This window comes from Sturnus vulgaris, chromosome 14 (assembly GCF_052056855.1).
Source record: "Sturnus vulgaris isolate bStuVul1 chromosome 14, bStuVul1.hap1, whole genome shotgun sequence".
In the NCBI taxonomy this organism is placed as follows: Eukaryota; Metazoa; Chordata; class Aves; order Passeriformes; family Sturnidae; genus Sturnus; species Sturnus vulgaris.
Window position 1 is genome coordinate 1164657 of NC_142256.1, and position 8639 is coordinate 1173295.

Consider the following 8639-nt stretch of genomic DNA (forward strand, 5'->3'; position numbering starts at 1 on the left):
TCTCTGCCTCCACGCCATCCATGCCTACCTTGGAATCCAAGATGCTTGTCTCCACCCGGGCCACCCCCTGGTTCTCCCTGAACAGCTGGATCTTGCTGACCTTGCTGAACTCTGACAGCACCGTGGTGAGGTTGGTCTTCAGGTCAATGACGTGGCTGATGCCGTGCCGGGGTCCCACCAGCAGGGTGGTGGCTGGCTGCTTCTCATCCTGCTGGCACATGGAGAGAGAGAGACAGGGATGAACAAACACACCCCGGGGTGGCACAGGCTGTACCTGCCTCCCTCCATGGAGCCAAGCCTCAATGCTGGCAGCTTGGTCAGGTTCAGGATGGCTTTTGTAGAGCAGAAGGTAAGGCTGGTGCCATCAACCCGCCTCCCTGAGCCCCTCTGCAGGGCTGGGAGTGGTGTGCACGATGCCAAGGTTATTTAAAAGTAAAGCTCTGAACTGAGTGTCCACATGAAATATTCAGGCTCACTGGTGTCACTACACTAAAGTAAGTGTGTTACAAATCTGTCTGATCTGACATTGCCTCTGAGAGAAGGAAGCAGAGGAGGGAGTGAATGTATTTCAGAAAAGAAGAAAGACCAAAGCATTGACTGGAAATTGGGATGTTTTTTGCTCTGGTCTAAAAGGATGCTTCAAGCCAGGCGTGAAGGGGAAGAGGAACTGGGCAGACCATTGCAGAAGATAATAAGGGAATACTTTTTACCACTTCAACACAGTTCTACACACAGGCTGGCTCAGAGGCATTGCTTTGGTGTCAGAGATAAAAACAATGCTGTCTACTCAGGCAGTATCAGGAGCAGGCTCTGACTGCTCTGCCATGGCACCAACCAGGCACCACGAGGTTGTGCCTGCACTGATTTCCTCCAGACAGCCCTGTAAGCTGTGAGCTGAGGGCAGAGCAGACCAAAGGCTGCCAGAGATAGAACCCAGTAGGCAAAGCATAGGAAGCCAGAGAAGTGCTGAGACCAAGGGTGGGGGCAAAGGGAAGGGTGGCAGAGAGGTGACACCTACATGGGGACCTCTGGGTGGGAGGTGGAGTGAGAGGGATGAGGGGTGAGCCTTTGTGAGTCCTGATTGGGCTGGTGGCTTTCCTCCTGCTGAGGTGGTTTGGGTGAGCAGTGGAGATGAAGGATCACTTTGGCAGCGTTCAGGCTGGAGCACCTGTGAGAGGCAAGCCCAGCCAGGGCTGTGTGGGCAAGCAGGAAACACAGTGGCCTTTGCCAGGAGTTGCCCTCCTCCAGGATGGATGGCAGGATGTGCCAGGGCACGATCAAGCTATAAACACATGCCTGAAACTACTCCAACCTCACTGAACAGGTCATCTCACTGCCCCACAGGCTGGCAAGAGCAGAGCAGATCCTGACCCCACAGACCTGAAAATCCAACCTGACAGCAGAGGCTCAGAAGGCTTTTCTGGGTGGGTTTGGAGCTCAGCAGGGCAGAGCAAGAGACTGAGGGAAATGGTTTCTGTGGTAGCCCCATATTCCCTGGCTCCCCCCAGCACACACCTCCCAGCCCAGCCTGAATTACCGTACCAGTCCCACTGTGTTGAAGAGAACCCCAGCGAAGGTCGGCAGCTCGTTCAGGATCCTCAGGTACTGCAGCTTTGCCTGGGCTGTGGAGACCTGACAAAACATCACACAGGTGATCACTGTGAGCACGGGGGGAGGAGATGCAGGAGGCTGGGGCAGGCCTGGGGGCTCTCAAGCAGGGGTGCACAGCAAATTGTCAGGCAGCTCCAGGCAGGGGCTGTGCTGGCAGTGAGTCTGAGTCATGGGTGAGGGGGGTCTCCACTCCCCTGCCATCCTGGGCAGCTGCTGGGAGGTAACTCAGAGCAGAGGCACAGCCAGGAAGGAGCCTCAGTGCTTGATGTATAACCCCCCTGAGATGTACAGCCCTCCCTCTCTCCCTAGGGAGCTGTGAAGGCTGCAGGGACCGAGGCAATGGCTCAGCAGCCACCTCCAGAGCTTTCCAAACAGAGATAACAATGAGTTGATGTGTGCCACTTCAGCCAAGCTTCAGCTGATCTCGCTGTACTCCCTGCAATCCAGATCAGCTCTTGAAAGTGAATTCGGGAGAGAGAGTGTCGACCAGGCTCTATGGGATTTATCTCTCATCTCAGGGGATTTAATAACAAGAGTCCCCAAGAAGCTGGGGACAGCAGGCTGGGGTGGAGGGCAGGCTGCCACCCCATCAGCCCTGAACTGGAACTGTGTGTGCTGGGCTCACCTTGGTACCACCAGGCTGGTGCTGGTGGGCTTTGAGCTGCTGTGAGAGGGATTTCCGGAGGCTCTTCTCTTTGACGAGCTGCAGGAGCGAGGGGGGCAGGAAGGGCTCCAGGCCCCACTCCTTCCTGTGAGGAGGGAAGCCTGCATGAGCTGCCAGGTTGGAGACACTGCCAGCGGGCAGAGAGGGAAAGAAAACTGTCCCAGAGCATCCTTTTGCCATCAGAGGGAGCTGGAGCCACACCAGCACTTCCTTGGTGCCACAGCTGGAGCAGCAGCAGCCCCCAGCTTGGGTCCCCAAGGGGATGGGAACCCAGGCTGGTGACACAGCTACCAGCATCAGGCTGGGGAACAGCAGCTCCCCAGAACACTCTGCAGCAGACTCCAGCTGCCACTCACATTCATGTAAGCTTAGGGGATGCAGGGCAAATTCCCAAACCTCTTTTGGGGTCCTCTTGGGGTGACCCCTCCCTCCTTCCTCCCTGTCCAGACCTGGCAAGGCCAGCCTGCACAGATGGGCTGGGTATGGGTTTAGGTCCCCCAGGAGCCACAGGAGGGCTGAGTCAGTGCTGCACAGCTTGGTGACAGGCTGAGATTACACAGCCATAGAGCCTTCTCCTTGCAGGAGATGCAGGCGAAAAATCAGCCCAGATTCCCAGGGAAAATGATCCTGGGCTCACAGCAATTGTCCCCAGCCCTGGCTGCTGCGTGCAGGTGGATGCCAGTGTGAGGGGATCCCCGTGGTGGCATCAGGAGCTGGCTGTCCCTGCTACCAAGCCTGAGCCACTGCCCAGCTCAGGGGGGGCTCTCAGAGCATCTCATGCTCCGCACTCCAAAACGTTGCTGTGACACAGGGACACAGGGAAGGGACAACAAAGGAGGGCTGTGTGGAAGCCTGGGGACAGGGAGGAGGACTCACTCCACATTCTTCAGGGAGACCTTCTGGCTGGGACGAGTGGCTGAGACAGTGATGTAGATGTGGAGGGCAGCCAGCCCCAGCAGCATCTCTGGCTTGGGGTCTGTGCCGAAGCGCTCTCTGATCACATCGTTGCGGCTCTGCGGAGGGAGAAGAGGTGGCCTGAGACAGCCACGGGGACAGAGCACTGCCACCTGAGGGGTGCCACCACAGGGCCCAGCCTTGGCAGATGTGTGGGCCATGAGCACCACCAGCTCCCAGTCCCTACCTGGATGTACAGGTACTCAAAAGCTGCAGGGTCCCGGCGCAGCAGCTCCACTGGGTCCTTGGGGAAGAAGCTCACACGGAAGAGGCATCTCATGCCGTGGTAGTGTGTTCTTTGCACAACCTGTGGCAGCAGCAGAGGGGAGCAGTGAGCCCAGGAGCCAGTGGCTGCAGGGCACCAGATGCCCTGTCCTCTCTCTTCTGGTGTTATATTTGATTTCTCTCCTCCATGCACCATCTTTCATCCCAGAAACATCCTAGCCTTCTTTGGTGTGTAGGGTTTATGCCACTCAGGCTAATGTTTGCCCCGTGATCCCCATTTTATCCCTGGTTCTGTGCAGCACCAGCTTATTGGCTCTCCCAGCCAAGGATGCTCATGAGTGCTGTCTGCAGCTGCCCAGGCTGGAGCACAGCGCAGCTCCATGCTGCTGTCAGTGTGGGATGGATAAAACCCTGACTGTCTCCATCTTTGGCCACCCTTTTCACCCCTGAGTCTGCAGGACCATGCCAGAGGCAAGGAGTGGCTGTGCCACCCCACAGCACAATCCCAGCCACGCCCTACACTGGGGGAAGAGGAGGCTCTCTGTGCCCAGCCCCTCACTTCACCCATCCCAACAGCCTCCCACACCCAGCAGCTTACATGGGCCAGTGGCTGCTTGTCCTGGAGCAGCAGGAAGCGGTGGCTCTGCTCCGAGCTGGAATACTCCAGGACCAGGGCAAAGTGCTCGATGTGTCTGAGTGACAGGCGGTCCTGCAATGTCACCATCACGTCCTGCAAATGCCAGGGACAGGCTTGGGTGTGAGGCACTGGCACTTCCCCAGCGGGAGCTGGGACCTCACTGAGAGCCCTGGAAACTGGGGCCCCGCCAGGATGAGGCTGAGAGGGTCCACAGGATGGTAGTCAGTGACCTTGCAGGGGGAGGTGACCAGCAGCCAGAGCCTCAACACCTGGGGTAGCACCTTGGAGGTGCTGAGGGAGCTGGGCCCTGGCAGGGGGACTCCACCCTGGCTGGAGGGCAGGCTGACAGCAAGGAATCAGGAAAGGCAGAGAGCCAGCAAACCCCCATTCCTGCCAGCTGCAAAGTGTGCTGCCTGGGGAGGCAGACAGGCCATCCATCATGCCAGAGCAGCTCACAGCCAGCCCAGCACTGCTGTGGTGTTCGTGCACGGGAAGCAGGAGAGGAAAAATGGATTGGGCAGGTGGGAGGAGTATCACAGTGCCATGGGAGGAACAGAGGGGCTCACCTTCACTGTGGTTCGGCCATCGAACGTGAAGGATTTGATCTGCCCGTTCTCCAGGAAAACCTTCAGCACGTTGGGAATGAGGAGAAGAGCTTCTTTCTTCAACATGTCCTGGCATGTGGGGCCGGCAAAAGGGGAGCCAAGGAGGGTGGGGGCCACGGAGAGACAGAGGGAGGGTGGGGAGAGAGAGAGCATCAGTGATGGAGAGCTCGTGGCATCCTCTGCTACTCTGGGCTTTTGTGCTAAGAGGAACATTTCCCCTGAAAACCTAGCATTCTGTTGAGCCATCAGGAAGCACAGAGCTGAGGCAATTCAGAGCTGCCTGACAGATTCACCTCAGCTCCCAGCAGCTGCAGTGGGAACAGAGCATCTTGCTCTGCCCAGCACATCCCAGTGCCCATGCCTGGCAGCCTGTCCCACTCCCCAGCTGGTGTCCCAGAGGGGAGCTATGGCTGGGGTAGCTCAGAGCTGATCCCCCTTTCCTGACCCTTACCCCAAGCCTATCCCCCCTCAACCCTGCACATCCCCTCTGCAGGAAGTTGGGAGAAGGCTGATTTTATTTGGTGAGAAGCATTTCAATCAGATAATTACCTAATTGATTTTGCTTAAAAATAGAACATGCTAGAAGCGTTTTAGAGGTTTTTTTTCAGTTTTGTTTTGTTGTTAATAGAACCTTTCTGCAATTTAGAGATAAAAGCACTGGGCTGGAACTCTTCAGCTTCCACAGCAATTCAGCAGTGCCCTGGTCTCCCTGCTCCACATACAGGCACTCCAAAGCCTTTGGGATCAGGCTGGAAGGCACAGATCTTTCTTAGGGTGGGCATTGGCATTGCCTGGATGCCTTCTCCTGGGTGCTCAGAGTGACTCAGTTGAGAGCAGGTTTCTAAGGCCAGTTTTTGGGGCTCCTTCAGAGGGACAGGGGAGGACCACAGAAAGTCCCCCCAGCAGTGACCCGACACATTGACTGTGACCAAGGGCATCTGTCCTGTGGAGCTCCCCAGGCCAGACAGCTGCTCTCACCTGCAGAGCCCAAATCAGGGAAAAGGAGCCCTGTGGCCCCCAACCATCCCACATCCCATGGCCCTGGGGACACCTCAGGGGAGTGAAGCACAGAGGAAGGCAGGGCAGGACTTACTGGGTCTGTCTCGCCGACTGTCACCTGCTCTGAAAACCGGACTTTGGCCGGGTTGGACCTTAGCTTCGCCTTCTTGGCTGCGCTGATGAAAGCAGATTTGGGAGACTGGAAAGAGAGCACTGGGTAAATCACCTGCCTGCCCTTGGAGCCATGGTGGGGGGAAAGGCAGACACAGAAAGGAAACCCCTCTGAGAGCCAGAGTGATAACAGGGAGTGGGCAGCAAACCACGAAATGGGGAGGGTGGAAAGCAAATCCCCTTGGCTGTGGTTCCACAGCACTGCAGGCAGGGCCAGAACGATGAGCAGCAGCCCCTGAAGTCACACCAGCAGCATCAGTGTGGCAGGAAGGCTGCACCCCAGTGAGCACTGGTGCCTGGCACCCCTTGTGCAGGCTAAGCTCCAGCAGATGCCAGCCAGGTCTTGCTTGGAGGCACTGGCACCAGCTGGATGAGAGAGATGAACCCTTTGGATGTGGGTTTGTAGCCCCAGGGAGGCGGCAGGACCCTGGGCATCCTGGCAGGTTGTTCTGGTGGCAGTGCCTGCACATACTCCAGCACGGAGACAGAGAGCTGTGCGTGTCTGATGGTGCCAGCACCAGCTGAGCTGCCTGTCCTGGCTGTAGCCATCCTTGGCCAGGAGGAAAAAAAGCTTTTTTGGAGTGTGGCACACGCCTCTGCTCCTGACAGAACAGCACTGGGGGAGGGCATCTCCTTCCCGGAGAGGAGGGGAGCTCTCACACTTCTTTCCCACATCAAAGACTCGGTGAAGCACAAACGGTGCCTCTGGTGTGACAGCTCAGTCTGCCCCAGTGCCACGGGCGCCGAGCCCCAGTGCACCAGCAGCACTGGGTGCCAGCAGCATCTCCAGCCCTCCGGCAGCCTGGCCCTCCCAGCTCCCCAGGGACCCCTCTCTGCCACCTCTGGCATGATGGGTTACTCCATTAGACACACAAAAAAAGTGATGTCCTCAGCAAACTGTATGGGTTTGGGAATATTTTTCCTCCCTCCTTTCTGGTGACAAGGATAGGGCGATGGCTGCATGCCCACTGATCCCAAGGGGCCATGGCAGCTCTCAGACCCGACAGCTTGGAAGAGCCTGGGGTGGTGGGACATGGGTCCAACGAATCAGTTGAGCTGCCTGAGTGGTATCTCAGGGTCTCCAGGGACCCTGCCTCGGTCTCCAAAAGGGCTTTTCACCCCTGTCCTGGCTCCCATGGAGCTGGCCATGGCCCTGACAGTCTCACCTGGTGGGTGTGCAGGACCGTGAGGATGATGAAGTCCTTGGCCTTCCTGTGACAGAAAGGAGAAATGAAGATGGATAGGACCTTATGGTGATGGACCTCAACATGGGCAATTGGCTACTGAGAGCACATCCCACCCTTCCCAACCCAGTGGTGGCCGGGACCTCTGTGGGCTCCTTGGGGTGCTTGACAACATGGCTGTGGATACTTTCCCACTTTTTGGCCGGCTGGGAACAGCTATGGCACTTGCTCCAAGGCACTCCCCCTGCTCAGGCTGAGAACTCCCCACCCCAGCAGAGACCACTGGGTGTGCACTGACAGCCCAAGGCTTTGGAACAGGCACAGCAGCCTGGCATGAGCCCTTCCCCAGAGGCGATGAGGGACAAGTGTTGTCCTCACCTGACAAGCTCGATGAATCTCTCTCTGGGGGCTTCACTCACATCCTCATCGTTGATGGCCAAGATCTGGTCTCCTGGCAGGAGTTTATCCTCAGAGGGGCCGCCTGCCAGGAGAGAGGGTCAGGGCCAACCCAGGCATCCCTGAGCTGCGGGGTGGAGGGGAAGCAGGAGAGTCCCAAGCATCCCCAAAGCATTTGCCCACGTAAGTGGCTGTGGAGGACACGCTGCAGGCCCGTCAGAGGGGACAGGAGAGGACGGGAGCCCAGGGCGGGGTCCCAGCAGGGAGAAGCACCGCTGTGCTCCCTGGCACGCTGCAGCTGTGTCCAGGACCATGCCCACACCTACCTGCTGCCACCGACCGCACCACCACCGGCCTCTCGCTGCCAGCCACGAAGCCGAATCCGTAGAGGGGGTGGCGCTGGACCGTCACCTGTCGGAGCGTGTCCGAAGGCAGCTGCCCACATTCCATATCATCGCCACCGCGCTCCTCCGGCATCACATGGCTGCGCTGCAAGCACAGGGCGGGGGAAAACCGGCTTCAGGTTTCCTGCTAGATTTTAAACAGTTTAATAAAAGACAACAAGAGACAATAAAGCAAAAGGTTGTAATGGCCGCGTGCTTGGCACTCCGCCAAGAGCACACCTTAACTCAGAAAACACTTCGTTAAATGTATCAACCTGTTGCATATTCATAGACCTTTCATGCATTATTCAAAATCACTCCCCCAACCTGTAAATCGACATTTTTTTTTTACTTTTTTCATTTTTTTTCCTTGTGGCTCCTTCTTGTCAGTGCACTCCCTGATAACGGAGATCAATAAATCCTTTCCCTTGAGTTCTGGTGTTCGCCACCCCTGTCTTCATCCAGATAGGATAATCCAAAAATGTGAAGAATTTTCTGATTATCTTTTTACCATTGTCTGAGTTAGTTACATGAACAAAATCTTTTTTACATCACCACGTTATAGTCCAAAAAAAAAGTATTTATCACACTATTTCTAAGTTTTGTTAATAGCAGAACTAAAAGAAACTATATTAATTCAGCAAAGTTTTCCAACATTATACATATAGCATTCATTTTAATATTTGTGAAAAGCCAATTATATGTACTTATAACACAGGGACAGGTTGTAGGGCGCCCCACCACGCAGCCCTGCCCATCACACCCAGCCCTCTGAGACCTGGAGGGCAGCCCCACTGCACCTGCTGTGCT

At 56.4% G+C, this 8639-nt stretch overlaps 1 protein-coding gene across 5 annotated transcripts in view; it reads right to left on the reverse strand.

Moving 5' to 3' along the window:
- The window catches only part of FRMPD3 (FERM and PDZ domain containing 3), a 30705-nt gene extending 22750 nt beyond the window's left edge, over positions 1-7955 (reverse strand). The window contains exons 1-11 of one of the 5 annotated variants that reach the window (XM_014877240.2): positions 7773-7955; positions 7429-7531; positions 7033-7078; positions 5790-5894; positions 4658-4765; positions 4053-4184; positions 3417-3536; positions 3152-3288; positions 2237-2360; positions 1543-1632; positions 29-208 (exon numbers count right to left, since the gene is read on the reverse strand). In XM_014877240.2, the coding sequence (XP_014732726.2) occupies positions 29-208; positions 1543-1632; positions 2237-2360; positions 3152-3288; positions 3417-3536; positions 4053-4184; positions 4658-4765; positions 5790-5894; positions 7033-7078; positions 7429-7531; positions 7773-7923 (1296 nt within the window). In that variant the 5' untranslated portion in view covers positions 7924-7955. Of the gene's footprint in view, positions 1-28; positions 212-1542; positions 1633-2236; positions 2361-3151; positions 3289-3416; positions 3537-4052; positions 4185-4657; positions 4779-5788; positions 5895-7032; positions 7079-7428; positions 7574-7772 lie in introns of those variants that run through there. The other 4 variants (XM_088173323.1, XM_088173324.1, XM_088173326.1 and 1 more) reach the window with 4 other exon arrangements.
- Between the last annotated feature and the right edge of the window lie 684 nt (positions 7956-8639).